General features: G+C 40.2%; 1 protein-coding gene across 1 annotated transcript in view; it reads right to left on the bottom strand.

Moving 5' to 3' along the window:
• Nucleotides 1-379, bottom strand: part of lrp1bb (low density lipoprotein receptor-related protein 1Bb) — a 288,718-nt gene extending 288,339 nt beyond the window's left edge. The window contains exon 1 of the mRNA XM_046053790.1: nucleotides 166-379. Within this exon, the coding sequence (XP_045909746.1) occupies nucleotides 166-256 (91 nt within the window). The 5' untranslated portion in view covers nucleotides 257-379. The remainder of the gene's footprint in view (nucleotides 1-165) is intronic.
• Between the last annotated feature and the right edge of the window lie 26,114 nt (nucleotides 380-26,493).

The raw sequence follows: 26,493 nt of genomic DNA, 5'->3' as shown, positions 1-26,493 counted from the left end.
CAACTCTTTATCGTTTATGAATTGTGATTTAGAAGGAAAACAGAGGTTTAAATCTTGCAACTGCACAACATTTGGCGCCCGTAACGACACCAGACTGCACTAAGACGGCCCGCTGTGCCAAGTTTCACCGGACTGCGCATCCCCGACGGCCCGGTTCTTCCTTACCTTTCTCCTCGTCCGGCACTGTCGAGGGCTCGGCGCACGGAAATAATCCCGAAAATAGGGCTAGAAAGGCGAGGAGAAAAAACTCGGACATGTTTTCGGAGAGCGGGCTATAAAGAGCCACGGTGCTTCTCCTGGTCCTGCTCCTGCTCCGGGTCCAGTCTCCCCCTCCACCACCACCCGGTTGTCGAGCGCCGTTATTCGGTGATGTCCAGCGGAACCGGTGCGCAGAACAGTGCAGCGCTCCCGCCCGCTCTGCGACACGTGCACACCGCCGCTCTACACACAGCGAACAGACGCACCGGAGACGGCAGGAGAGATGAGAGGCAGAGGGACAGGGGGAAGGCGGGGTGGGAGTGTAGGAGGATAAAGAATGAGTACGTTTCCTGCCTTTTCTCAATGATTAAACGCCGTCAAGGTGGCGCAGCTAGCCCGAAATCTATCATTATTGGTTGGCTGTTCAGTCAGTGGAGTGCGGCCCATGGGTGTTCAGAGGAGGGTCTTCACAAGAGAAGAAAAAGTCAGAGAAGGTAGGATGAGGCATGAGTAATCTCAGCACTCACCACTGTCTCCAGTCAAGCTCAAAGGCTGTATACTCCCACAAAACTCCACATACAGAATTAGCTTGTAGCCTATGAATCTTATAAAATAGCAATGTGTGCAATCGTGCGTGACATTAGACACTGCTGAGCTGTACAGGACTTGTTTACAATCGGGCCAAGGGCACGTAAAGCTAACACTGAAGAATAATTGGTAGAATACTTAGCTTTTAAAATCATTCACCTACATTGCTGCCTTTGTACTGTGATTTTTGCAAGAGAGTTTGACAAACCACATTACAGAAGCACAGCAAAATAAAAAATTTACTTTTAAGCCCTCCGACTCAATGGATGTGTACTGCTGAGATAAACCTCCTTTTGGTAAACCACTGCAGGCTGCTTCTGCTCTCTTTTGGCCTCTTGCTGCTCTGTATGCTACTTGTGGAAACAGTGAAGAGTTAAACCTTAAGTATAAAACAGTACATTCTATCACTCTATATTCTGGTTCTGTAAAATTAAAGTTCTGATCTTGCAGACTACAAGCGTTAGTAACAAATTTATGCTAGAATTAGCTATCATGGCAATATAATTGTCATGGTAGCAACAGAGATAGTAATTGCAAATTAGTTATTGCAAGAAAACAAATTTCTATTTAATAAAATGTCTACCTATGGCTATGTGGTTTTCTTGCAATACCTCATTTCATAAAGATCACTGCAAAGTGTTCAACCATTAGTGGTGTGGGGTGAGATAGTTCTTTTAAATTGCTGCCTCTAAGGTCAACAGTGAGCTTGAAAGGTAACGTGTCGTGAAAGTGTTGAATTCATTTTGAAGATCTGCAATTCCCTGAAAACTAAACAAACCTGATCTGCTCATGAAGATCATGTGATATAACAGAAAGCTCCAAATGGACCTTGAAGTGAGGGTGTTTTGTTGCCTGCTTTTCAAACGTTTCAGCCATTTAACATGTCTGTAAGAGGTTAGGAACACATACAGTGTGTTCTGCTGAGAGACATTGTTCATTTACCTTCTAGAGACTTTTTTCTCAGAAATCAGGTCGTTTTCATCAAAAATAAGACCTGAATGGTCCATCAGTTAGTGGTGTTCACTCTTTGCAACAGAGATCAATTGTAGCAAAGAAAACAAAATAAATGTTTTTTCCTCTCTCCTGGACCGAAGTAAAAAGTAAATGGCCATGTGCACAATAGTGAACACTGCCCACACAACAGACTGCCCACAACTGGGCCACAGGATACTACAATCTAGCTAAAATCTCTCTACTACTCTGATCCTTAAGAATGCTGTTGAATCTAAATTAATTTACTAAATGTTGTTTAGTGCTTTTAGCAGTGAGAATAGCATGCTTAAAAATGGTAGATCTCATACTAATAAGTGAAGATTAGTACTAATAAAGTCACTAAGCGTAGTCTCTGTTAATAACAATCTGTTGCCCGAATGGCAGACAGAAACTGAGAGCTAAATCACTGTAAATGTGGTTCTATTCATATATCCTCTTTAAAAGTGTCTACTAAGTGCATATGATACTGCTACGTGTATTCATTATGCTCCGATGAACCACGCTGTTAGTGCTACTCAAATATAAGCAGCCACGTGCTGTCATGCCATTATAAATTCATTAAGCGAAACATTGTTTACGGTGACAAAGAAATGTATCTTAAATGAGATGGCAACACGCCTAACTTTCATGCGGAACCATCTGTCGTGTTTTATTATTGAGTAGTCAAAAAGAATGAGGAAGTCCACATCTTCAAGGACATTTCACATCGAGCCTCTGCTTGTGCGCGCTGCTGGGATTGCACTGTTTTCTGCTTCTGAAAAAAAAAACCCAAATGAATAATTTCATGAGTCTTTTTTTATGTTTTTTTCCCCTTGAATGCTGAGAGCAGACTGCATTTTTCCATTGCAATCATAGTGCCTACCATTTGATTGAACCGCTTCAACTTTTTCTGACCGTTATAAAATGCTGTCCTGGTTCTGAATGATTCATGCGGGCTGTGAATATGGTTTACTTATCTGTCCCTTCTCTTCCACATTACTCTTAATTATCAAGTCTTCCACCCATACACAATCACATCAGCTTAAATGTAACACCCTTTTGTTAATTTGAGTGTTTCCATGCACAAAGAAGGCATACACCTGTCAATAGGAGTAATATTCAGCGTGGTCCAGCAGACTTGGCTTTAGTGCAGATGTGTCAGAGGGAATGAAGAGCTAATGGCAGTCATACTGCTGAATGGCATAGGCTGAAGCAGCCTAATAGCCACTTATGCATTGTGTGTCACTCACTTGCGGTACAGGTCCTGACTTACAGGACTGGATCGGGCCTGCCTGCCTGTCATGAGTACACACTGACGTGCTGTTACACAGTCACACAGTGCACACCCCACGTAACCTCAGGGTCGTACATCTGTTTGAGGTGATGCTTTGTGGGTTGTTTTCTAGCACTGTGCCCTTGGAGCTCCTGTCACGGACTGACATAAGTGATGGTACTGCCACTCACCATGCCAGATCTCGCACTGCATTCGGCTGCACTTAGCTACTCTTGCTTCAGACAGTGATGCCACTCTCCCAAATTAGCATCAGCTATTGACCCCGCTTGACCCTGTCATAGTTGGAGGCTCATTATCAGGCTAATAACTCCGCCGCTGTGGCTTTTGCCTCAGCTTATAGCCTCAGCATTCTTCCCAGCGGGATTACTACAAGATTCCCCTCAGAAGTCGAAAGCAATTTTATAAAATGAGGAATGAGCAAAGATCGGCCGGCAAATCTGGTCTGACGCGCACTTTGTTTCCTTTGACAGTTATTAGTCAGAAAAGCAGGGAATGCATTGAATGGAGGTTGGTTCCGTCTTGTTGCGGAGAGTGAGTGCAGTCCTCTGCCTCGGCCATAAAGTGATGAGGATCCACGGGTGTCCCCCAGGATCTCAGTGCTTGTTAATCAAGCAGTGGGATGACAGGCCATTTGCAGCATGAATCACTGCACTCTCATCATGATGAAAATGACTTGCATTTTATTTGTTTTTTTGAAAAGGCGCATGTAAACTGCACCTTTGTTACACTCTTTCAGGGTAATGTATTGGCAGAGTTGTTTCGTGTGTGTGTATTTCAGCGGGATATACCATCATCAAATTGATTTAAGAGTCTTTACCCACATCAGTTGGCCATAACTTATGGCCAATGCTATGTTTCCTGTACCAAATTATGGATGTTTTTTGGTTAGATACTACATGTTTGCCTTAACGCAGAAGTTATCAACAGTCCGTGTCAATGTAAACAAGCATATGTTATTGTATAAGTGTTGATTGTTCCTCAACGCAATTTCATGCACATCTCAGAGGAGATGAACATCATACATTTAATTCTCACAAATACAGAGTCGCTGTGATGCCATTTCCTGTGCATGTACTAAGCTGTTTGAGGAGCAATTTCAACAAAGCAATTTCAATTTAATTGCTTTGTGTGGGGAAAAAAACAAAAAGCTTCCGCTGTCTGTATTTATTCATGAGTGAAGGAGAAACCCTGGTCCTGTAAGTGAGGAACAGCATGGCACCAAGAAAATACTGTATCTTTTTTTCTTCTATTATTACTTGTTGTTTAGATTTATTTTTGAAAATTATACCAACACACTTTATCAACCTCAAGGGAAAACAAACAGGCAGACACATGCTCACGCACATTAAAAGACACACTCGTCTGTGTCTGGCAATGCACTGACTTACTACTGCCATCTAGGGATACATAAGAATTCTGGTTAAGTGCTGCACCATGTGTACATCATAGTCACATCAGGGGTACTATATACTAGGCAATATATACTATATATACTATATACTGAATGAATATATACAGTGAAAGATTACATCCTAAAAGAACAAATAAAAAGTACACTCAGTGTGATCTTGTGTTCAAATGTAAAACCTTACTCTTGTAAACACAGAGCCAGCCTTCACTAATAGGCAAAGCCAAATGCTGTCTGTCCATATGTGTGTGACAGTTAGAGTCTTTGTCCTTCGCAATATTTTGTGCTGGTTCCCAGTAGACAGTATGGTTGGAGGAGCCACAACACAGACAGGGCATCTCGCCGTCTCTCTCCTCACACAGCTGGAACCCACTCCTACTGAATAATGAACTCAATCTCAGCTCTGCCTCAGGGGGGGACCTTTGAGCCGCCCTCAGCTTAGTGCAAGGCTTTGTTGCCCAAATGCGCATGCTCGCACACACAAGCGCGCGCTCACACAATCCCGCTGGCTGCCATTCTCTCCTGCCACAAGTAGTTCTGTGAGAAATGCTCCACTGATTGGCAGAAGACGAGGAAAAAACAGAGAGTGGAGGGAAGCCGGGAGACATCCAAGGATCGTGATGGCTTCAACGTGGAGGAGGGAGATATGGAGGCAGCAGGGGAGAGGCAGGGAGTGTGTGTGCGTGTGTGTGTGTGTGTGAGCTGGAGGGGTTCAGTAGCAGTTACCCGGCAGTTCGACCCCCCTGTACCTTTGGGGATCCAAGGAAAAGTGTTTCTACTGAGGAAGGGGAAGAAGGATCGGAAAAGAAGCGGCAGCAGTTGCTTGGCGGTGGGCACGTGAGGGGTGAGATGAAAGACCCAGCCGCTGGATACCAAGCTAATGAATGGCCACGGGTCCTATCACTGATTGAGATTTAAGAGGTGTGGGCAGGTAGAGCTGAAGGGGGTAAGCAGTAGCGGTGAGTCAGCTGACCTTTCAGAAAGCCCTTCACCTCAGCAGCCTCCATGCGGAGCCCATTAACTGCAGAAATATGATAGCTTTTGATTAGATCCACTGTAATTACCTAAGACACTAATGAAATTTGTGGGCTGCTGTCAGTAGAATCTCAAAAACAGCAACCACAACATAAAAAACAGTCAGAGTGTGACTCTGCTTGCAGAGCATGAATATCCGCAGTCTGGTTCTGTGGCTTTGATAGTTCAGTTTAGTGTCCTGTGCTTTTTTCTTTTACTTTTTTTCTATTTCCTTACTGGGCAGCCATCCTGTGTCTCTAACTTATAGTGACAGATCCACTACATGATGCTTCTTTTCACAAGCCGTGGCAGCAGGCCAACACACGCGCAGGAACACACACACACACACACACACACACACATCTCCTCAGCAACATCTAAATAGGTAATTATCTGACTTGTAAGAGTGGGGAGGTAGCAGCCAGTGTGCTCCACGTGATCAGCCTAAAACTAAAGCCTCTACTCAGTAAAGGAATATTAATGGCCTTTTCCAAGTCGACAGGCGGTAATAGAACGAGAGAGAGAGTTGCCTATCAACAAGCAGTGGCAACCAACTTCCCAGCAAGGTTACTGAATAGCGTCATTGTTGTCGTCTCCTTGTTGGAGGGAACAGCGCGCCAATAATGTCGACGGTAATGTCTGCTTCAGCATTGGGTTTTGTGTCGGTCGTACCTGTAAAGACCTGGCATATTTGTTCAGCTCTGAGCCAGAATGAGTGTCAAGGAAATAGAGAGAACAGCAGGGGGGAGAGAGAGAGAGAGGTAATAACCCATTATACAGCGGTTTTTTATCATGCCTATGTGAAGGGTCAGAAATCGGTTTCCTCTGATCAGTGGAGAAAATCAAATACATTAGTGATTTGGGAATTTCCTCCCGCAGAGCTCAGAGGTACTGACAACAAAACAGCCCTGCAACGTAGAATATTAGAAATGTGCTGCAGGAACAGATTTTTTTTCCTCCTTTGCTTGGGCTCATTTATATGCACCGTGGTTCTACACTGATAATTGCCTGCTGAGCTCCAGATCAATTCTGTAATTTGCTATCAAAACTCGATGATGTCGTGTGTGCAGTCTTATCAGACTTCCTAACAAAATAAAAAATAGAAACGCTACAATAGACAGGGACAAGGGAGAAGGTGAACAGCAAAGAGCAAAAAGGCAATCATTTTAGAGTAACTGGCAAAGAAAAGCTTGTTTTTTTTTACCTTAAAATCTTTGCAGTTTGGAGCTTTCATTGTTATATAAACATGAGTGTCACAATGGCTCTAGAGACAGGAATAATGCATGGACACAGAGTTTTAACTCACAAAGCACAGCTGAAGCATGACGGGTCCCAGCATAATATTAGGTAGCAGGGTGCTTTAGGTCATCTATAGCTTCATGGCTTGGTTAGGGTTTAGTTATTTGTGAAGATCACTTTTACTCTGTTTCTCTGCATCCATATGTCATGTTTTGCAAGTAGGAGGCAAAATGCCCAGCAGGACATAACAAAGACAGAAATATAGCTTTACATTATTCTGACAAGCCAACAGGCAGTAAGCAAGGACTTGCCAAAGGGGGACTTCATAGAATCTCTGGTGATTAGGGGAAAGCGTTTTGAGAACATTATGGCTTTGTGTGACTCATGGACATGAACAGCTATTCTGGATTATGACTGTTGGAAAATTTTAATGGCTTGGTAGCAGTCCAACCATAACAAGACAGCTGCTTAATTCATGATGGTAAATTACATATAGTGACTTTCAAGTCTTAGAGTATTTATCTAGACATTTTAAACGTGACTGGAGTTATTATGGTGGACTGAGATTTTAAAATTGCACTCTTTACAAATAATGCACACAAAGTGTTGATTATCCCTAGCACTGTACTGGTGAGAGGGCAAAACGACATTGGTATGATTTTGTACCACTGTAACTTCAGGCCCATTAACTTTAAAGAACAAGAGGGTTTGTTTTTGTTTTTTTTAAGTGCAGCGACTCTTTTGTACTCATTCAATCACAAGTTTAATGCATCACCACCCACTGTAGCATTGTCTATCCAGAACATCAGTAGGATTTGAATGCCTGAATGCCAAAATTACTTTGCTCTATACGCAGTCAAAGTTCCTCCACATTTTAAATCTTCTCTGTCAGCCAATGAATTGTGATTTAAAAATGAACATGGGTCTTTTTCACATCATACATTTTGACTGCTCATAGTAGGTAAAGCACAGGTGTTACTAATAACATCAACAATGTCTCTGTTCTGTTCAGTTGTCCCAGTAAGTCATGTCAGTCTGACAGTGACCCAGCATGCACAATAGCAGGACCCTGAAACTGAAGCAGCTAAATGTCAAAATGTCTTCTGTGAAAAAGACCCTGTATACCCACACGTTTCATCGTTATCGTTTTCTCTGGCTAATTAGAGCGCTGCTCAAGTTGAAGCTGGGCGGTGCTATTCTGGGGGTTTACTAAGGTTACCAAACTCCGTGAACCGAAAAGAATGATAAAGGTTTAAGTAAGCCCACAACAACAGCTGCAAAAGAACTAACAGGTGGGTGAGAGACATGTCAGTCAAGCATAGTCTGTACACACCCACACAGTTTGGTCTAATCAAGCTAAATAAGAGAAAACACCTGTGAGTGAGTGAGTTGCCATGGCTGTGCAGGTCCTTCTACTGCCATGGGCAGATTTAATGTTGAAGTAGTTAGCTGATGTTGCCCAATAAACATTCATACTTAGTTGAGTTTATGTGGTTATTGACAAAAAACAAGACTTATATTCAAGAAATATTTTTTTAATGTTGATAAATTGCATCAGTAAAATGGAAATTTGACAAAAACTCATTTGGACTTTCCCCCTCAGCATACTAAGACTAAACTAACACTTCAGGTAATATAGTAGGAAGCTAATATTATGACTTTATCTTTCTACTAACCATAGGCTGGGAAAATATTCAGGTTAGCTACATCTTTGGCTCAGGCAGGTTAACTCAAACAAAAAGATTGAAGTTCTGCCTCCTGGAAATGTTTGTATAACTAAAACTACAATCTCCAGTTGGATTGCATGGTTGCTATCAGCCAGGATGCATCTACATACAGGTGCCATCTGTTTCTTGAAATTCATGCCAAGCTTGAAAGTCAGTGAAAAAAAAGAGCCCTTGAGATAAGGAAAATTATCTCCATGTTCCATCAGTAGTGGCAAAAACAACTAATCATTCATAGAGACTTCGTCTAGATGACCACTTGCACTGTGACAACCAGCTTCGCCATCAAGAACCTCCCGAGCTGTGTTCACTTTCTCTTCTCCCTCTCTGCTCTTTCTATGTTTATCTTGCATGAGTTGTGTTGATAGCATTTATGGAGGCTGACAGTTTGTGGCTGTGGCTTGACGCCTCGCCTAATGGCCTACTACTGTATGATTGATGGATAGCTGGAGAAAAGGGCTAGAATTTCCTCCCCCAAACCTACCTCTCTCTTCATGTTCAGCGTTTATGCAGCATTAACGTGACTCTGAACAAGGTTGATGGATCAAAAACGGTATTTGATGAATAATTTATTCTCTTGTACAAACTGTACATTTGGAATTTTGCAGCCACAAGTGCACACATCAATGTTTCAGGAAGTGTTTTCACAGCACAGTGCTTTATTATTATGCGCAGATGAGATGAGCCCTCATTGTGCAGACTTGCTGCAGGTTCTTATGACCTGAGGAAGATAATAGCTGACTTGTCCAAAGCAAGCACCCTTCACATGTGTCTTTTCCTCTTTATAGTTCCCTTTTTACAGACTGAGGTCAGACAAATCAGTCTCGACAAGTGCAGTTGTTCAGTCTCAACTGCTCTTGAGAAAATGCTTGTCATGCTGTGGTGAAGCTGCGCACACAAGACAACAAGGGGAAGGCAAAGAGGAAAATGCAAAATCACAAAGTACCGTTTGTCAACCTGCACCCATCTCTACAGAGCAGTTCAATGCTGTTATAACACATGGTACAATTGTTTCTGTGCAGAAACGAATGCGTACACAGTGCATTGCTATTATAACAATAATGAGGAAAACATTTTGCAAGATACTTCTTTCCTTGTGATAATACATACATGCAGAATGATCAAGATACATTTCATACCAATTTATTTGAGTTCACTCCCAAACACTCTGGGGACTTGGTCTGTCTTAAAAATTCTGCTCACTAAAACCCTCCCCCAAACTGTAATCTCGATTTAATATTAAATCTCACAAGGCCTCAACAAGGCTCCCTCTGCACAAAGGACAGCGTCTGAACGTCAGGCTTTTAATTCCACATTCCAGCTCCCAGATTGGTGCATTAACATTACAGAGAGCATTAAAGCCACAATTTACATAGCTGTAGTATGCGTAGGAACAGACACATACACACGCCTCTCTAAAATCACAGAACACCTTTTTATGTACTGTATGTTGAGTTTAGCCTCTTTCACTCTTACAATTTTGCATGCCATGTAATGCGTTATGTTCACAAGTTGCCTATCAACAATCAGTGCTGATGTTCTGTTTGTTGCGCACAACTGTTTTGTAAGATTATAACCTATGAGTTTAACAAAAACAGAAAACAGAAACAGCTGTAGCCATACTCACTTGGTCTGCTTACCAAAAAAGTCAACAATGGCTATGACGTAGAGCTCATTCAATGTTACTTAAAATGTTTGAGGACATCACTATCTCACGATGACAATCGCATATAAATCAATAAATCCACTCAGAAATCATAGAATAAAAAGACAGTAGCTAATTTAGCATACTTTTTAATTTAGAGATAGATTTATTTTACAGAAAGACATTGGCTGTTGACAATTGATCCTGGGGACGTGAATATTTGATTTAAGGTATTATATCTGCTATCTGAGGTTTATCAATAGTTGTAGTTAGTTTTATTTATTTTCAAGGACTATTCATTATACTGTAAAGAGGCCATTTTTTTTTTTGTCAAACAAGAGACCTCCATCCTACAACGACTATGTAACAAGAACGCAACACTAAGTTACCAAAATGTAACAGGCAAAACGTCATTTGTAGTAGACGGAGTGGCATGTCACCACACTTTTTTTATCATTAGAATTTTGTTCCTTTTCTTTCACTTTCTTTTCACATCAATTTGACTTCAGGATGACACAGCGTTGTCCTCGTGCCCTTCTTTGGTAGAAGAGCATATTGATTGTTAGCTGATGCTGCTCACAGAGAGAAGTTATCTGTGGGATCTATATAATCATATGTAATCAGAATCAATATAAGTGAGCCAGCGGTCAGTGGGATTATCCAGCTCTGAATCTGGGTACACCCTGTCACTCATGTAATGTCCTAATAGGAAATAAATCACAGTTAGATCTTAACATGTGAAGGTTATGAGGATTGACTTAGAGCTAATATACAACAGTCTTAATCACATTGTTTATCAGTATCAATTAATAGATTACCCATTTGAGCTTTTTTTAAGTTGAGTCTGCAAATAGATTGTCTGAAAATGAATGGAAATTTTTGGCTGCCTGAAATTTTAGAGGAAAAAAATCTAAAACTGTGCAATGGTCAGCAAAATTGAAAACTTGAAAACACTTACCCGGACAGGGTCACAAAGGTGGACTGCTTGTTGGATGTGTTGGCACTGCAGTCACACCTGAAGTCCAGCTCTGTCTCCTGCACTGCGCAACATGCTGTTAGTTATTTACTGAATAACACAACAGCACCAACAACGTACAAGCACAGACAAGTGTGTGTTTGTGACTGAAGTGTGTCTGTTCATGTGACGACAATCTTACCATCATGTAATCCTGGAGCGTCTCGTGGACTGAACCTCCAGGCACCGCACCCAGAGGCAGGATGGTGAAGTTCCCCTCTCTGGTTGGGCAGTCTACACACCTGCACATTAAAGAGACAATACACATGACACAGCTGCAGAGGTCATGACGAAGGCACAAATGGACCTTCCACCTCTCAGTGACATAACACACCTACTACAGCAGGTCAGCATATCCAGGGGTAAATTGCAAACCCTAACTTAGTACATGAGAATAGCAGTATTTAATCAAGAAAAATGACATATAAATCACAAAAGACAATAATAAAAATAAAAGTCCTGTGCATTGTGTTGAGGTGGTAGCAGCTGTTCAAATCCTATGTGGCTTCCTAATTCAATATTAAAAGAGAAATTTGTTAACAGTGTTTTGTATTTATGCATGTAACCAGATGTTAAAAACTAACTAAAAATGTTGTTGGACTATATGTATAGTATAGTCCAACAACAAAACTCTGGTCAGCTGTTGGATTTTTCTCCTGCTGTGTTTTCCTGTGTGGTTTTACCTCTTGCGAGTCCTGGTGTTCAAGACCAAATAAGAGTACCTGGTGTTCTAGATCAACCAATAGGTCTTTGACAGGATCTGTAGCTCCTTTCCACGCTGGCAGCAATTTCCTAGGGCAGCGGGGACAAACTGCTGCGCAGCCTGTGAGAATCCTGAACACACAGAGGGTTTGATGCACAGAGTAGAATCTATCAGCAGGAGGTGAAATCACAAGAACCATCAAAGCAGCTGCCTCACTTTACGGGTGTGAAACTCAGGTGCATGGACAGAGAGGGCCCGGAGTTTGAGGCAGGTGTCGACGGAGCAGTGACACCTCACAATGTTCATGAGTCTTCTGCAGAGGGTGAAGAAAAAGTGCTGTTATTTAAGTCTGGTCTCCAGGACAGTGCCTCTATGGGTGTGTGTGCTTGTTTTAGTGTGTCTGTGTGTGTGTTTATGCGTTTGGCAGCGTTGCAATGCACATCACCATCAGACTGGAGATCATTTGTTCTTATTAGTTTATTAGTTATAATCTGATGGAATTGTGCCCTACTACAGATTCGTTTGTTGGTTTAGTGATGTGACAGAGTAACAAATGTCAAACAAAACTTCAAAATATGGTTGTACCTAGCTGAAGCTTAATCGTCTCAGCTGTGCATTTAGGTCAGAAAATCCAGAATTCCTGATTAATCTGGAAAAATTACATTTCTGATTGCTTATTTATTTATTTCATATCTGCTGCATCTGTTTCTACAGTGGCTATTCTTTTTGGTGTGTGTTTTGTTTGTTGCCACAAATGAGAAGGTAACTTAGGCAGTGACCAGCAGAAGTGGTACTAAATGAAGAGCTGTTTGGGAGCAGAACAAGCTGGAAAGGAATGGAGCAATCCAGCTCACTTCAAAGAGCCATAATTCCCATCACTACTTCCTGTGAAACATACCACGCCATTCAATCTGTACTATAAAGGTTTGCCCGCAGCAGAGCCTGAGACGGCGACTTTGGTGATGAACAGTTGGTTTTCCACTGTGAACTCATATTTAGAGTAAAACAGTCCTCATTAAAATTATTTGTTTGAAAGTATTAATCCCTCTCTACAGTGAATACAGCATGGTTGTAAGCTATACGTGCTAAAAGTCAGCTAATTGATTAGTCAACAAAATGACAACAATTTCAGTGAATATTGAAACATTTAAGTCATTTATTAAGCAAAAATGCCAAAAACGCTCTGGTTCCACCTTCTGATAATGTGATAGTGTGCTGTGTTTCTCTGTTGTCCATCATTTTAATTGTTTTTTTATTTATGTTGTTGTGAATTGAATTGTTATTTGAACATATTTTAGCTTTTGTTGGTTAGTGCGACAAAATAATACATTTGAATTTGTCATCTTTTTTTCAGCATTTTTCAGACACTTTATAGGCTAGAATAAATTGATTAATTGAACAAGTAATCATCAGATCAGTCACAGCACCACAAACAAACTATAGTCTTCAAAATGATCGTGGCTCTGTCAGTCTGTCGGCCGGTTTGCTAGTTTGGTCCAGACTGAAAAGGTTTCTCGAGTCATGCTCCACAGAGGATGAATCCTGATGATTTAGTGATTTGGTGAATTTGCTTGCACCGCCACCTTGGGGTTGACTTCTACTGTTGTGAGTGAAAAGTTGACTATTGGGTGGATATAAAATTTGGGGTGCACATTCATCCCCTTAGGATGATTTGTAATAACTTTGGGAAACCCTTAATTTGTCATGTAGCGCCATCTTTGCCTAATTGTTTGGTTTGCGACCAAATACCTGCAGGACTTGATTACCAATTACAAAATGTCAGCATGTTAATTTCTGTGTTAAATTATTTGATTCAGAAAGTGTTGACAATGTCCCCACTCGCTGGCTGCCTATTAGACACAAATGATCAACAAATGATCATCATCCTGGCAGCTCTCTACAGACTGGCTGAAATATCCCACACTGACTGGCTCCTGCTCCCATACAGACCTAATGGAGGGCGGCAACGACTGGAAATGGATTCCTTCATTTTCCACTCTACCATGTTTTTTGTCCCTTTGCCAGGTTGAGAAAAAAGCAGACTTTAAAGAATTTAATCTAAAACCCCAGTAATTGGTTAGTCAGAAATATACTGGAGCCATATGTAGCAATCACTTTTCTCTCTTTTGTACACTTTGAACAAAAAAAGTTTCCCAGGGCTAAATCACCATGGAAAATGGTGCATAAAGCAATTGAAAGGATTCAACAGTATGATTTTCAGAGACACTACAGCATGTAGTTGGAGGTTGCACAAAATATATTTAAAAGGGTGCAAGAAAGACAGCAAAACTCTCAGTGGAACAGATGTCTGCTGCTGTTCAGTTGTTACTTGTTGTTCATTCAAGCCACAAAGCGAATTCAATTGAACTGTTTTTCAATCTTTGGATCAGTGATCTCTTTCATTCACAGATTTTAAAAACCCGCCATTAAAATGAATTTAAACATGCTATTCCTAGCACTTGCTAACTGAATTGTAATATCCTGGTATACATAGCCTACAAGACCACTGGCACTTGAGCAGTATTGTTAGGACCAGTGTTTATCTAAAATTAGGTACCAAATTATTAAAATTAAGATTTTTTCTTAAGATCTAAGCATGTTAAAGGTGTTTCACCTTTTGTCCATTCTTTCCCTTTCCTTTATCTACATGTCAAGACATTTAAAAGCTTTAGTGCTTCTGTTTTGTTTCATGCTGCTAAGCATAGTACCTGCCACTTCCTTCCTGGAGGCATGTTGTATTAATTGTAGAACTGGGCAATAGGGCTGTCTCTGACTAAGGATTTACATAGTCGAATCAGAATCGTCAAGTCCTGCCTATAGTCGACTGATAGCTGAATCATGTGTTATTTTGCGCATGGCGATTGCGAGCCGAAGCTAAACTGAGGCATTATTAACAATTTTCTTCTCTCTCTCTCTCTCTCTCTCTCCCTTGCTTACCATTCACCGGTCTTGTGCAGAGTTCCTGCTTGCTGCCGACAACTGAATGCACGTTGCAGTTCCTCGTGGGTCTATTTCAAGTAGCCGGCTACTTAAAAACAATATAATATTGTTTGTGTGGTTCATCAACCGTGATAAATTATCCAAAAGTTCCACGAGGTGCAGACAACTCAGTACAACACTGAAGCTGCGGCTCCGTCTCTTCAGCAAGTTTTCCTTCTGCCACTACACACCTACACATGTGCACTGACGACCCAGGGTTAGGGTTACAATTTTGGATTTATTCACGCACTTTAAAAACATTTAATGGAAGTTTTATTCCTTTTTCCATGTTTATTTACAGTTCTATGTAAAATCAGACGTTGAGCACCCCCATATCGCCAAAATGGCATGATCCTTGTTTCACTGCGAAGCTTCGACTGTAAGATTGACAATCGAATCAGGCTCTGCCCATCGAAGCATCGCATCTTCGACTATTGGGGATCAGCCTACTGGGCAACAAATGTTTCCGTGTGAAGTGTTTGTGAGTCCTAGCTATTCGGCTGTGTAAGACAGGTGACCCCGGCACACTTCTTCAACGATAGGTGAGCATGCAACAAAGTGCCAGAGAAGTCCCTACTAGTGATGTGTTGGTTACAAAGTAGTCTACTCTATGAGCTAGCGCTTTTAAATGAACGGTGGGAGCCAGTTCCAGTCTGAGAGACGATTTCGGTGTTTCCAGTCCTGAGATTCCCGTGGGTTTATAATGAAATCCCAGGAGCCCTGTACTACAGTTTATTATGTTTTTTTCATATTTAAACATTTCACTATTGTTAGAAGTGCAGATGTTTCCTCCGAAAGGCTTCATTAGCTCTTCTGATTGGTGAGGAGTTCCAGGCATTTACACTTTTCTGTCATTGATATCATGTTGTTAAGCTAAAGTGAGTCCTTGAGATTATTGAAGTGGTGGCAGTCATTGGAGTCCCATGAACTGAGGTAGGAATTGGTGTGAAACCGCTGTGTGAACACAGACACCTGGCTGATGCTGTTGACATGTCACAGGGTCGAAGGAGAGTGAGGATGAAAGGCACTAAAATATTCATTCATAGTCATATTATTTGTCTTTTTAATGATAAGCCATTTAACTTCTTCACTGATGTCAAAGAACTGGTCGCAGTTGCTGGATAGCTGATAATATAGCTGGTGGAAATGACAATCCAAGCATATTGCGAATATTTAGATACTTGAAATAAACAAATAATTGCTAATAAGAACAAAAAAATAATTCATTGTTTTTCTCTGTTGTGGTATACACTGTAAATCACCTTTCAGAAACATTATGTAGCTTATGACCTTCAGTGAAGACGGGTTTCACATGTGTTGCCATTTTGTAAAGAAATTGATAGGCTTATACAATTTAAATCAATTAATTGAAATCAATTAATATAATAATAATAATAATAATAATCTTTATTTGTAGAGCATTTTTCAAAAAAAAGTTACAAAGTGCTTTAACAAGTGTAAAGACAATAATACCCAAAAGACAATAATACAAAAACAATACAAGATAAAAGCAGTTTAATTAATGTATATGAAAATATCAGTAAAGTCTGTAGACGATCCTGGCAAAGTTTTGAGACGATTGGCCCAGTGGTTTCTGATAAGATGTCAAAAATGGGATTTGCCATTTTAGAGCAGAAGAGCAGCTGCAGATGACTTGAAAGATGAAAATGAAAGCATTGTGATTCTAGACCAAAACACTAAATTGACTATTACAGCCTCAACAAGTGTCTGGGTTGTCAAAGTGGGTTAGGATAGACAATGGGGATCGGACCCAAACGCAGATAGAACAGGCAGACTGGTCCAGATCAGTGATTTATTAGGTGATTAGCTTACAGGCAGGTACAGACAGATAGACCGGGATGTAGGCAGGAAGACAGGCAGGAAGATACAAGGCCAGCTAGCAAAATCAAAAACCAATCTAGGCACATGACAATTTTTTTGTGAACTGGCAAGAAAAATAGGAAGTGAGGTGGTTTATATGGTGAGTCGGCCATAACACACACATTCTGTGGGCGCGTCATAACGCTCGCCGAGCGGCTAGTCCGACACGCCCTCAAAAACACAGCTGAAGCACACACCTCTCCTCTCCCTCCCAAACATTAGCTACCCTCCAGGCAGTCAAAGCACATAAAGTTGTTATTGTGATGTCGAGACAGAGCTCGGTTAAAACTTTATGGATAAAAGATACTTTTGTTACAAATAATAACTCACCACTCTGAGACTCTTGCTCCAGTCCATGTTGCTAAGCTGGTAAACGGAACATGTACAGCTGAACCAAAGCCATGTTTACCGACTTCTCACTGACCACTGACCCGCCCTTCTCTGCTTCTGATTGGCTAGTAGTCTTTAACTAGGAAATGCGCATGTGCCAACAAAGAGGTAAGATGCATCACTCCATAGCTAAAACAAAGCCTTCAACACACTGTGTGAAAAGAGGCAATGTGCAGTATGACAAAAATATGGTGTTTTTTGAAAATGAAACCATGTAAACTTGTTCTGGTGCAACCCCTAAATAAGATTCTGAACACATAAGTGTGTGACCCCCCTCAGACAAAAAAGCTTTTCTTTGCTTTTCCAGTACTAACCCACATCAAAAATTCCAAACTAACCCTTAAAGGTTAGTTTCTTAATCAGTACAGGCAACAGACTACAAATAAATGCATTTTGATTCACATGTGCTCTTTTATACTTCTGCGTCATGTGTGGAAAGTGCGAAAACATTTTTTTTTAAAAAGTTCTTCTTGCTATTTTTCCACACCAGAGTTTACAGCTCTGGTGTGAAAAGCTCAGCATTATTAATGGATGCAGAAAACACAAAGTTACTGCATTAAACTTATAATAAAATAAGTGAAAGAACATGTACATGCAGCATAATATCTGTTTCTCATATACAAACTTATTTTACCTTTGACACTTACATGTCTTAATACTTTTGCTGGCCTATCATGGCTATACAAAAGGACGACAAGGGCTTACACTTATCTTGCTCTCAGATGAATCCCTAATTGTTTCATAATTAATATAATAAATTAAAAGTCTTTCATTGTAATTCTAGTTATAAAATGTTGATGTGCCCCAGAGCACCCTTCTTATTTTCAGTTGATGTGCTCCTGACAGCACTTTCAGCAAAAGTGGCCATCACATCTGTACATGAAGTAGTACTGTGACGTATTGTGAGTGTTTTTGTGCTATTGACATGATTCAAGATTCACAACCAAAGCAAGTGCTGCAGCGTGATGCTTTAAGGTTATTGGTGTGGTGGTGGAGGGTTAAACTGATTTCTATACATTTTTCATCACCCCCTTTCTCCCTGTTTCATTACAGTTAAGTTGACAGGTCTGCTGTGGGGATAACACAGCCATTCAACTGCAAAATAAGTTTTAAATTCCATCACTTAGGCAGTATGTTTGAGTTTGGCGAACGCTCCTTTTCATTGGTGTCATCATTTTCCAACTCACCACTGCTCTCCCGCAGTGCTGCCACTATGATGACTGGACAAAGAGTAATCTATTGAGATTGGTCACGTCATCAGTGAATGGACTCAATAAAGATTTTTTTCCATGTGGAAGAGCCAATAGTGAATATTTAAACCCTGAAATGCTGCTGATTACATGTGTGAATTGCATCTCCAGCCTACAAGAGACATCAAGTGCTAACCACTATTCATATTTTACAGCCTATGCTCTCACTGTCATTATCTCCCCAGGTACAGTACATGTAGACACACCTGTATAATTCAGTTATAATAGTATAAAATCACCAAATTAGAGTCTCAAGTCATTATCCATCCATGAGTGCTTTGATGTCTGTGCCCTAAATGTCCCATGAGCTGAGCCCTGTCGTTTTTTCAAAGCTCCATTAAAAGTTTCCTGTACATTATGTGAAATTATGCCCACTTCTCTGACATATGATAAAAAGCATTCCCCTAGCTGCTGTGGTGTACATGTGAAAGGAAGAAGAAGGGTTTGAACGTTCCCTGCTCTAAGATGAATCACCTGTGCATTGTTTCATAATTAATTAGCCCATAAAAAGACTGAACAAAAGAAAAGGAAGAAGCAGCATCTTCTGAATCCACTAAGGTAATTAACATACCTCCCTCAACCTGTAACATTGCTGCTTTCCCCAAATAATTGTCTCCCGCACCCACAGGGTCTCGGTGGTCCTGTATTTGCCTGTTTACACACAGAAAGGTAAGACTGAGTGAGTTATATTTAGACCCGGACTTGATTTCAAAGACTTGGCTGTATTTAATGATATCATACTACAATGTGTAAATCTTCCACTTGTCTTTGTCTTTCCAAAACATTATTTAAATGAGAGATCTGGATGTCCTTATCGTACATACAGTATTCCAAAACACTTGATTGTATGGTGAAAAAAAATAACCATGGATGACATACCACAGGGATTTTCTTGTCCAATATGTTCATGTATGCAACTATCCAGCCTCTGAAACTTGTATTTGTCAGCAGCCCATGTCATGGGAGAGTTGTCAGGATGAAATAGTTCAATGCAAAATAGATGCATCCCCCATGGTTTGTTTAAAATAGCAGCAACCATTACCACATATGATTCAGCCATGGAACTAAGCCAAGCAAAGATCAAGGGAGTTACCAAGTTATCATCCTTGCACCGCATTCTCCATTTGGATACACATGGGGCACCACCCACTGAAATATGGCATAACAAATTCATTCTAAAAATATAAGCTCCAAAGGCAAATTTGATGTGGACAAATAAAATATTGATGGGTCACTGAAAAAGCTGTGCTTTCATATTTCTAAGTTAATGTCTCAGGGTGTGATTTCTGTGTGAATGATGGGACACAAAAAGCGATAAATAATGCATTTACTTATTTTTTGACAGGGAGGTTCATGAATATTAAGTGATTCAAAGAAACCAAGTGTGAGTAATTCAGCTTTTACTTCTTTGGAGTCATTAGATAGATGCTCATATTAAAGAAAAGAAACAACACTATTCTTTCAGACACAGGCAGGCTATTGAATCAGGCACTCAACGAAAATGATATTTGGTTATTCACTTTTTTGGTGAGAGTTAGATGTTATGTCTGTATAGTAAATATGAAGCTAATGCCACAGACTGTAAAATGGGAAAACACCAAGCTCACTACTTAACATGTCATATTTCATTTTATTTCATTTGTACATTTCCACAATAAACCAAACACAAACAATGTGTTACTATTCCTTTAATATTGCAGAAAAATACCAACATCTACAGGTGATAGTCCTTCAAATATAATAATAATAAAAAATAAATTGTTCTTTATTTCACATTGAGCTGGCTTTAAGTACATCTTGGCTTCTGCACATGCAGTTCTTACCCAGCACTTGGAGTCAGACTGTCAAGAGGCATTCACGTTTCTTGCCTCAATCCCATGCCACCCCTTGCCATGCACAAGTGAGAGTGAACAGTCAAGGTCAATAGCTGATAATACTCTTAACCTGAGAGTGACCCCACGGCGGCTGGTTTCACTTGAGGGACCTCGCTGCGGTGGAGGCAATTTGTCATGTTTGCAATGTAACCGACAATTACCCTGCATCCTTATAGGCATCGTGTATCATTGACTCGCAGCAACTATCTGTGGACCTCACAAATCCCAGCTGATCCAAATAGGCCAAACATAGCCACCACATTAGAGTTTGACCTCAAATATGGAGGTTTTTTTTTGTCTGAATAGGAAAATTAAGGACACACCAGACAGAGCGTATTCAGCAGCATACCACATGCCTAAGTGTGACTGTCTGAGATTTGTTAAAAGTATTGAGTCTTTGTAATTTGGACCCACAGGGCTCAGTATTTGGTCAATAATTCAATGCTCTCAGTCATTACATTTTTTAAATTTTATTACTCTTATCTTCATATCTTCTTAAACACTTTCACACATCAACCACGTCTTTCTTGATGTGCTTATAATCCCAAGTGTAACATTCCGTTTATTGAACTGCCGTTGATTAAGAAAGAAGACATCATGCTAGTTATTCACTGGCAATAAACTCGAGCAATTAAATGTAGGAGGGAGATCCCAACAGTGTTCTTCTCTTTCATATCTTTACGCGGTACCTCTTTCCTTCCTCCCTCCCACCCCAACATCCTCCATACATCACCTTCACATATGAGTCTAAAGTGGGTCAGCCAATGCTTCCTTGCTCAGTGGAAAAGAGCATCCACATTCATCATTGTGGTGTAAGCTCTTTGTTTCTAGATACAATTATCCCTAAACAACGGCACTTGCACAAAGATTTCTTTGGAGTTTTTACAGATTGGAGGTTATAAAAATGCCTGGCTCAGAGTGAACTACTTTTGGAGAAATTCAGAAGTTTACTGGCAAGTTTTATAATCCCTTAATTCCACATTTAGTCCTTGTTGGGTTACTGAAGCATGCAGGCATTTGACAACATATCATGAACATCTTGCTGTAATATAATGCAATCTAAAATAACAACACGGGCCTCTTATTCACAAATTGCCAATGTGTTGAAAAAACATCTCGGTTTGCGTCTGTCTGTAAACCATGTCCGCCCAACCCGGACAAATGCTTGTGTTTATTATAAGTTTCTTCCGACATGTGATGCCTCAGACGCCACTGGTTGGATTTTGAAGAAATCTGCAGAAATGATGCCTCTCACGGCTGTGTCCAATAGTAACTCTGCAGTCATAGGCTTAAACACGAAAACATAAAAGCGAAACTGAATGCAAAGCGTGCCTTGGTTAGAGAATGGCTTGTTTATTTCTGCATAATGCAGTACAATGTTTGCTGAGCACTGCTGTACAACCAACCAGACTCACATACAGTTTTATAACAAACAAACTGAGCATTTAATAACCTGACTTTACCCTGACTCTATTTGTGTCTCAGGCAGGCATCTCCAGCCAAAAGAAGAGATTGTAATATACATAACGAAAGGAAATATACTTGTCTCCTTGATTTCATCAGAGCTGAGCCAGCAGGCTGCCTCTCTGTGTAGCTCCAGGGTAGTGGTGTCTTCCCCATGCAGTCTCCACGAGGAAAACTGCGAGGGAACATTTGCTCCCAGACCGAGATCCAGTCTTGAACCGCAGGCGAAGAGTCAACCCCAAGGCTACAACACCACAGACAAGACACAAAATGGCGAACGAGCATCCACAGCACAGAGACAACGTTCTTCTTTTTTGAGAAACAAATGAGACAAGTATGCCGTGACCAGCAGACTTTGCTGTGTTTCACACTGTGGGCTCCTTGGCGTTTTGTGTTTTCATTTCCTCTGTGGCCTGTGAGTAGGTGCTGCCTGGAACAAAGAGGAATTTTTTCAATTAAATTTCTGACATATGCGCCGAAAGCATTTTAAACATGAATGTGTGAAAACTGAGCTACTCTGACAGCTTCTACTTGTGACCTTCTTGCCGCCCTTCTAATTAATGACATTCAGTCAACATTAACCTTCCTGAATTAAGACATGACATAGTTCTTAGTATTAAATTGAATTATTCTGTTTGAATGTGATGTCAGGGTTTCTCTAGGCTTCCCACCAAAACGTGCCTGCTTGAGACACAGTTACCATGTGGGAGTGTTTTTGTGACATCTGTAATAATTTTTCTATTTTTAATTATAACATTCAAACATTATAGGTTGACGTACCATATTTGTAGATCCTTTCCCTATCTATTTAATTTATACAGTGTAACACTGTATAAATTAAATAGATAGGGAAAGGATATATATAGTATATATAGTAATAGTGTGAGTCCATTAGTATAAAGCATAATATGTGTATGTATATGTATTTGTATTCATATATACAGTACATTTTTGTACTTCTGTTTGGGCTCTCTGACACCTCAGCTGTAAAACATGTCTAAATGCAATGGATTTTTGATGTGTTTCATATCCATGATTGGTGTTGACAGCACATTTTACACAGCATGACCCCTCCCAAATCCCAAATAACTCCATTTGGATTTTGTTGTCGGAGCTTTATAACAGCTTTTCATATGAGGTCTAACAGGGAGTTAGGCCTCTCTGGGGTCTGATGCCAAACATAAGTAGCTTCACAATGTAGTTCTAACTGCTGTACATTTTTTGTCAGTGAATGACGTATGGCAAACAAAAGGAATATATATTTGTTAATTTCTGTATTTTGTCATCTTTATCAAATGTGCAAGTCCAGTTTGCGGCAAAGGGAGAGGTTACAAATAGTTTTTGTATTTTTGATAAGGTAAGAAGAAAAGAAAAAAATGTTTGACTATTATTATTTTTCAACTTAGAGCAGTAACCCAAACAATGAGGAAGTGAAACCAATGTCAACAAAACACAAGGGTTAAATCAATGTTCCATTTGGTGCGCTGTTTGTAAGTCAATGTAAAATCTTTCCTTTTACATACATTAGCAGCGCCTCACTGTATGAATAAGCTGATAAAAAGGCGGCCTCTGTGGTGTAGCTGAAAATGAATATCCATGGTGAAAAACATTGTCAGGAGAGGAGCAATAGCCGTAAATAACAAAATGTAGTTTCTTTTGCACAGAAGCATCAAAAACATACAGACATACTGAAGTCCTAATACAAAGATAAACTGAGCGAAGGTGATCAAAACAATCTGTTATTCATTTTTTCAGGAAGTTAGAGATACAAAAAGCTGAGGACAGACTCTCACTATGGTGAAGAGACGAATACCTTTATTATGACAGTCTCATAATAAAATGTGAAGTTAATTGTTAAGGATACAATACAAAACACATGAAAACCCACGCCACCTTAAGCTATTCTCATGCAAACTCAGTACAATAATGAGGCCCGACAGTTATTTAAAGTAACTTACTTATTCAGAACCATAAAAAGTTAATATGAAAATTATTTTCAAGAAGCTTTCTAATAATTCTTAACTACATATTTGCACAAAGTTGCATCAGACCTTGAGTGACACCTTAGACTTCTGAAACACTCTCACGCATTGCATTCCTTCCAAGAAGTCATCCATTTGAAACAGACAATGCAGCTTGGGGGGAAAAAAGTATATATATATATATATATATATATGTTTGGTGACAGTAAAGACTTAGTGACAACTTAGTCGGTCTCTATGGTGTGTTGGAAGTTCAAATAAAAAATCAAAACTGTATTAAAACTGAAAATTTAACAATAAGTTCTTAAAAGAGACCTAGTTTATTGTGAAACAGTCCAGTTCCCAAACAGCCCTATACACCCAGAATGAAATTTATTCAAACTGTCTCAGTACACAATTTGATGCAACACTGCAGCAATCATCCCTCATTGACATTCAGATGGTTTCACTTTTCCATCTCTAACATCATTGGCTCTGACAGTTCAAGCCTATTTCTGTAACAGATGACATCATATGACTTAACTCCCCAACTAATGTGCCAACACATTTACACCCGCAATATTAGCTTATTTCTGTCCATTTATTCCAACTGTAAACACGTCGGTAAGTGAAATTTTGTCCTAATGGGGTTTTATGGCATGTCAATCTCAGCCTGACATAGCAACAAAGTCTCATGGGAACTAAACGTGTTCATCCAAATGATTTAAGTTGTCATCAGTGCTGCCCACGGCAGACAGAGATGCACTGAAATGTAATTTCAGGGTTATTGACAGACTGACACCCAGCTAGCACCATTCACTACCTTCAAAATGTAAGATAAGCAGCAATTTACTTGCCATTTGTGAACCTTCAGCATCATTTGCACAAATGGCTTTCCTAATAAATCCAGTTTTGTACTTCTACAAACCTTACATATAATCATCTTCTGCACTGAAAGCATTTGTTGATGATAAGTTTATAAGGTGCTTAAGTCTCTAATGTTCTGAAGGTGCAACTGTATTCAGACATAACAATGTTGTGTTGAAGACGCATCCATGTGTGTCACTGTAGAGAGATAGTTTAAACTCAACATTACTTCTACATCTAACCTGTGGCGGTTTTGTGGGGGGCAACAGGGGCCAGTACCCATGTACCACAGACCTTGGACCCCACTAGGGCCCCCTCTGAACGAAAAGTCTACAACAGCCCGCAGGCCACCTCCGGCCGAAGCAACCTCCACATAGTCTACATGTCTTGTGTATGGAAGTAGCTAAAGAGTGAGCTATATCGTTTCCTTCTCATCTTTGTTGAGTTTCACATGCACTGTACCGTTTACCGCCAATCAAGGCTGAACATAACTGTCCGACCTGCAACCTCTCCGCTCCTCTGTGTCTCTGCAGAGGCCTCCACTCCACACACGCACGCGCACACACAGGGCGAAGTCAGCCAGCTGATCAGCGGACATTACCGACATTGACTACAACCAAGCTCGTTAGTATAAGTAGGCGTGCCTGGTGAAATAAAAACGTAGCCAGTAACAAGCCAGTACTTTACCAACACACCTGTTAAATAAGCATAAACAGGCATTAATCTGCCCAGTCTCTCATCCACTCCAGCTGTGCTTTGGTTTTAAGCACAGTGATAGTTCGGCTAACTGTTTAGTTTAGTTACTAACTTACTAACATTTCTGATGGTTGTGGTAAAGGTAGGGGCTTAGGGGGGTATAACTACGCTTTGTCACTCTTTCTCAAATCGTCGGTATATGACGCCCTGAGATGAGAATGTGTTGGTTATATGATTAATTTTACTGACATTTTAGATTTGTTTATAGTGAGATGTTAGTGACTTTGGTATTGTAAATCTTGTTGCTGCTCTAGAAACAACATTTAGTTAATAAAAAATGTTACATTTTCTTTTTTTAAATAATATTTTCAATTATTTAGTAATAAACAGGACTAAAAAGAGCATTGATAAAGAACTGAAGCAATAAGGATTACCAATACAAGTGTGTCAATAAGTGAGTCCCCCTCCTTAAAGGGTAAATTATTATCATAATAATTTAATAATGTATTGCATTTAAACAGCACTTCTCATAGACAAAAAACGATACAGTACAGTACAGTACTGTATCACCTACTGGTCCTACCAGGCTGGACATGCAGTTTGCCAAAATATGTATCCCCCTCCATAAAGCACAGATTATGGCCCACTATCAAGTATTTTATTTTGTGTATACTTCACATCATGACTAAAAACAGGGCTGAATATGGAGAAGTTTCTATTTTCCTAGCAAAAGTTATAGTGGGATACAAAATACAAACTGGGATCCAGAGAATGTTGAGTACACTAGAGCTTAAACTGTTCATTAAGTCTTACAAAGAAATGTTGCATCAAAGAATATTCTGTAACTTAAGCTAAAGTTAACAGGAAGGTTGTTTTTTTGTATAATGTAATTTAATAAAACTACAACTAAGTTATTGAAAAGATCCTCTAACTGAAACAATAACTGTAAGTCAACACAGTCTCACTCCCTACTCGTCAAATGTCTGACGCATGGTCAAGGGACCCTGGCGTCACTTTTTTGACGCACTGGGTATACCTTCGGCTTCATTTTTCAACGTGCGGGGCAGTCCAATAGACTTCTATAGAACTCAACAGCGTTGAAATTTGACGTCTTGGGTCGATCACCAAACCGCAACCCGTTGTCTGCCTTGTGGGTCGAGACAACAATAAATAAAAATAAAAAGGAATACGCTACCAAAAATTATCTATGCCAGGGCGATTCAAATGCCCCCCAACTGGTGTTTGATGTTTAAAAACCCTCGCAATCTGATATCAAAGGGCCCTCAAAAGCTAAGCGCGTTCATCAGCGGTGAGTTTAACAACGAACATGG

Source organism: Micropterus dolomieu, linkage group LG07 (assembly GCF_021292245.1).
Source record: "Micropterus dolomieu isolate WLL.071019.BEF.003 ecotype Adirondacks linkage group LG07, ASM2129224v1, whole genome shotgun sequence".
Classification (NCBI taxonomy): domain Eukaryota; kingdom Metazoa; phylum Chordata; class Actinopteri; order Centrarchiformes; family Centrarchidae; genus Micropterus; species Micropterus dolomieu.
Note: the sequence above shows the minus strand (reverse complement) of the source record. Positions and strands in the feature narration are given on the sequence as shown.